At 40.3% G+C, this 4,509-nt stretch overlaps 3 protein-coding genes across 3 annotated transcripts in view; 2 read left to right on the forward strand and 1 right to left on the reverse strand.

Moving 5' to 3' along the window:
- Nucleotides 1-902: 902 nt before the first annotated feature.
- On the forward strand, nt 903-1,810 carry CBG06864 (the record flags this gene model as incomplete). Its single annotated transcript, XM_045244341.1, has 5 exons — nt 903-1,049; nt 1,090-1,215; nt 1,259-1,351; nt 1,404-1,524; nt 1,584-1,810. The coding sequence occupies 5 exons, from the start codon at nt 903-905 to the stop codon at nt 1,808-1,810; spliced, it is 714 nt and encodes a 237-aa protein (XP_045093328.1).
- A 134-nt stretch (nt 1,811-1,944) lies between these two features.
- Nucleotides 1,945-2,678, reverse strand: CBG06863 (the record flags this gene model as incomplete). The annotated part of the gene is made up of 2 exons (XM_002642407.1): nt 1,945-2,160; nt 2,292-2,678. 2 exons carry the CDS (start codon nt 2,676-2,678, stop codon nt 1,945-1,947), a joined length of 603 nt encoding a protein of 200 aa, XP_002642453.1.
- Nucleotides 2,679-3,125: 447 nt separating this feature from the next.
- The window catches only part of CBG06862, a gene marked incomplete at both ends in the record, with an annotated part of 4,185 nt that continues 2,801 nt past the window's right edge, over nt 3,126-4,509 (forward strand). Inside the window, 2 exons of the mRNA XM_002642406.1 lie at nt 3,126-3,191; nt 3,238-3,393. Coding sequence (XP_002642452.1) covers nt 3,126-3,191; nt 3,238-3,393 — 222 coding nt within the window. The remainder of the gene's footprint in view (nt 3,192-3,237; nt 3,394-4,509) is intronic.

Below are 4,509 nucleotides of genomic sequence, written 5' to 3' on the forward strand. Positions count from 1 at the left end.
CCACTTTTTGATATCTTTCACAGAAAATGAGATATATAGGCTCAAAGTGGACGATCCGGGTGTCGTTCTATTAGAGGTTTTACGGTATTTTCTCTTGGAAAGCTTACATGACTGTAAAATATTTAGTTACAGAAGAAAAAATCCAAAGAAAACTGAAAATTGACTTTTTTGCTATTCTTATTAAGTCATCCTTAGATCAAATAACTTCTCTAAAACCTCTAATAGACGGGCTCCTTATTTTTGAGCCAATTATCTCATGTTCTGTGAAAGATATCAAAAAGTGGTCAACTAACAAAAATGCAACAGAATTGGAAAAAATAGCGTGGCAGTTGGCACTTTTTATATCGCTTAGGAATTGAAATAACTGGCAATGAGCTCAGCCTGACAGTGCGGGGCCCTTCTATTACAGTTTTGAAGGTAAACTTCATCAAAACTTAAGGAACCCTTATATTTCAGGATTCATGTTAGTGTCATATTCTTGATACAAGCTTTCGAATTTTTAACCTGGAAATCTCTTTCGATGTTCCCCATCAGCTTTCAAGCCTTTGACCATCCACTAATTTCCTCGGATGACGCAACATCCAAATCGTTCGTTCATTCTTTATCTCCCCCTTCCATGTAACCAGTTCTTTATGATTTTCTCAATGCATTTGCACTGATTCTGAAATTCCCCCCCCCCCCAAGACAAAATCTTGCAAAAGATAAGGAAAATATGAACACACACACATACAATGATTCTTTTGTTCTTCTCATTGAAGGGATTTTCTTTTGTTGTGTCTATTGGAAGTAAAAAGAATTGTTGTTGTTTTTCGACCCTGGAGCAGCATAATGTATCGTATTTGAGCACCTGGTACAGTTAGAGGCATATAAAATGTCAAGTTTTCAAATTGAATTCTGTCAAAATGATGTTAATATTCCTAATTTTGTGTGTTGGCCTAGTTGACTCTGTCGCTGAAGACTGCGCAACGAACACTCGAGAAACTAGATGTTCCAGTATTTTTGAAGACCTCAAAAACTGTTATAATGCCACTTTCAAAGCAATGCTTGGGGTTTTTAATACTTTTTTATTTTTCTAAAATAAGTTTTAAGGACTGCCTGGTAACCTGCAACGCTTGCGATTCATATACATGCTCCAACCCTCAACCCGACACCACTCTCAACTGCTCTGCACTAACTTCCCAGTGTGATTCAGACACTTTCGGCGAGTTTATGAAGGTTTCATTTGTAGATAAACTCCCTATCAAAAAATATTTTCCAGGAAAAATGCCCGGCGACTTGCGGGAAATGTAATCGAAAAAACGCCAACTTGTGCGCTGATAAAAGCAAATCTGAAGTTTGCACCACTATGGCGGTAATTCAAACTTCTTTCTGATGAAGCCATAATTTTTGTATTAACATCCCAGAAATTCTGCAACACCGTCGATTACTACGATTTACTGTCAAGAGAGTGTCCATCCACGTGTAACAGGTGTCCAAATAACGGAACAACTCCTGGGGGCAATGGAAACGGAAACGGAACAACAGGTTGGAATTTTTTCAGAAACTCAGGAAAATTCCGAAACCTTTTTTTAATTCCCTTTCAGCTTGTGTCGACGTTGCCAACGATTGCTCCACCAACACCGCCCGTTGCTCCGATTCCAAATACGCGCCTCTCATGCATCGTCTCTGCCCAAAAACCTGCGATTCGTGCTCGAATTGTGAGGACACGAATAAAATGTGCTCCGCATGGGTTCCTCACGGCTTCTGTACCAAGTACAGTCAACCAGTAATTATGAAGACGTGTGCGAGAAGTTGTGATCTTTGCAAATGACCTAATTTGAATAAATTTTATCTTTTTTGAAAACTGAGGTTTTAGTAGTAAGAAGAAGAATACACGTACTAGGTGAGACAAGAGAATGTAAAAAAGGACAAGATATTATAGCACAGACAGTTTTTAGGTAATCCCTAGCACTCGATAACATATTTGCCACGTGGCATTACGATCTGCTCGTAAGGGAGTTTGGCATGCTCGAGCATCTTTTTCGAAGCACGGAATGGCAATTCATCTCGGTCCTCCAGAAAATACACTTTTTTAACTCTCGATTGAATCAGCATTTGAGCACATTTGTTACATGGAAACAGGGTTACATAGACAGTGCAGTCGTGGAGTGTGGCACATCGCTGAAAAAAAGTTGGTGGAAGAATTTGCGAGATTTGAATTTCTAGTGGATGTGTGTTTGAGTGGCTTCTCAGTTTCGAAAAAGAAGTCTTATGTTTTTCAAATACTCACCCCGAAAATTTCAAATGCTTACCTTATTTATTATCGCATTCATTTCTGCATGCACCACATACAAGTGTTTATTATCCTCTGGATCCTCCTTATCCCATCGAAAAACGTCGTCATCCACACCGATCGGGAATCCATTGTATCCAACTGACACGATGCAATTCTCTTTGTCCACAATCACACATCCCACTTGGGTATTCGGGTCCTTACTCCGAAGCGACGTCACTTTTGCCATTCGAAGAAATCGTTGATGCTTTTCTAGCTGATTTTCAGCCTTCCGCGCATCCTCATCGATTAATTGTTGATTTGTGCTTGAATTCGGGTTGATATACAGTTTTTCTAGCCGATTTTCTAGTTGAAGATGTTGGGGGAGGTCGGAAATTTCAGAAATTTCATTTGTGGGAGGTGACATTTGTGTGAAAAAGTGCTAAAGATTGCTGGGATTCGAAACTCGAGCGCTAATCAATTTTCGTCTGGTTTACGGTCGACAAATGTGTGTAACTGCGCGTTGTGGTGTTTGCACTTATTGACTCAAAGCGCGCGCGCACACTTCGTCATCTTTTCATCTTTCGCCTCGCATCTTTTCTTCAGTTTCTCTCGTTTTTCGCAATGTTTCGCAAGGTTCTCGCTGTCTGGAGACGCGCTTTGAGGAGATAATCGATGTCTTCTCCCTCCACTTGCCTTACTTTTTTTTCGCTTGGCTTCGTTTTTCTCTGCGAGCGGAGCCGGGTGCATTTTTAAAACCAATTCTGCTAGAAAAATCTCAAGTTACACTTCTCTATCGTTTCGCAATCAGTTGCTACCCTTTCGATTTCAATTCGAAAACGCTTTTGTTTCCAGAAAACTGAATTCATCAACAATGACAAGTGTGGACGAGGATCTTCTTCTCAACGACCCGGTGACAACAGAATTCGACCATTCGGGGGTAGGCCCATATTTAAAATTCAAATTTTCAACTATTTTTTTTTCAGACGATCGATGAGGATCTCCTTCTGGGCGCCGGCGACATCATCATCCGCAAGGAGACTCACGACTCCATCGACGACGCGGCGCTGCTTTTGGACTCTGTTGAGCCTGCTTCGGAACAAGATCCCGAGCGAGCTCCAGAGAATAATGATGGTGAACAAGTAAGTGTACCTCCTCGCGATTTGTTTTCTCTTTTGCCCCAGATATTCTATTTTCATCACCCAAATAAGGTCTGATTTGTGCAGACTGTATATTTGAAAGTTCTGTTGTGTAAACCTGTATATTTCACTGAATGTAATCTGTTTTCATTCTTCCTTCTCCTACTCTTTCTATCTCGCCTATCTGATCTGCCTAACCCCACAATCCTTTTTTTCGTTTTTTTTTCTTTTCGTTGAATTTCAAAATTTTCGAATTATTGCTGCTGCCTCGGGTTTTTCTCCCCGAGTGATTTTCCGTCCCCATTAGTTTCCCCGCCCAGTCCCACTCATTCAATTCAATTTTACTTTCAAAATCCCTTTTCCTGACCCCAATTTGACTCGATCCCCCTACCAGAGACAGACACAGACAAGAGCATATCGACTACTACTACTACGGGACGAACACCGTGTTTTTTCTTTTAAATTTTCCATTTTCGATATAATAATTGTCTCAATAATTCGGTGCTTGATATGATATATGTACACTGTTTTGTGAGCCGGGTTTAATGATGGAATTGTGATTTATCGGCGGATGATAAATGTATCTTTATGTCACACAGATAAAGTCGATAAATTTTGTGATATTCAATTAGAAAAAGAAACGTTCAGAACAAAAGTTTGAAACAGGTAAGGCGAGCAGCTGCTGTGATGTGAGGAGTGTTGATGGAAAAGGAAACGAAGGAGATGATATTAAACCTTACTAATCAAAGAAGAGGAAAATAACTACCGTAAAACCTCTAATAGAACGACACCCGGAACGTCCACTTTGAGGTTATCAGTCACACGTCGGTAGCTTGGAAAGTGTCGCCTTTATAAACCTCTCCATTCTCACGTTTGCGTCGGTCCGGATTCAAAGTTGACACAGTCACATCGACACTACTTGACCGGTGTTTTGTGGAAATTTTAGCAAGTTCTCCAGAAATCATTGGTTCATAAGTTGGGGGCAGGTCGAAAACCCGGCAATATGCTCAAAACTGTGTCACTTATTTTTAAAATTTCGTTCTTTGTCTTCATTAAATCACAACGACGCAACACAAAAGCATCTTTGCGTTTCATTATCGGCCAACTTGTCCAAAGTTT

Source organism: Caenorhabditis briggsae (genome assembly GCF_000004555.2).
Source record: "Caenorhabditis briggsae complete genome, chrIII, whole genome shotgun sequence".
In the NCBI taxonomy this organism is placed as follows: Eukaryota; Metazoa; Nematoda; class Chromadorea; order Rhabditida; family Rhabditidae; genus Caenorhabditis; species Caenorhabditis briggsae.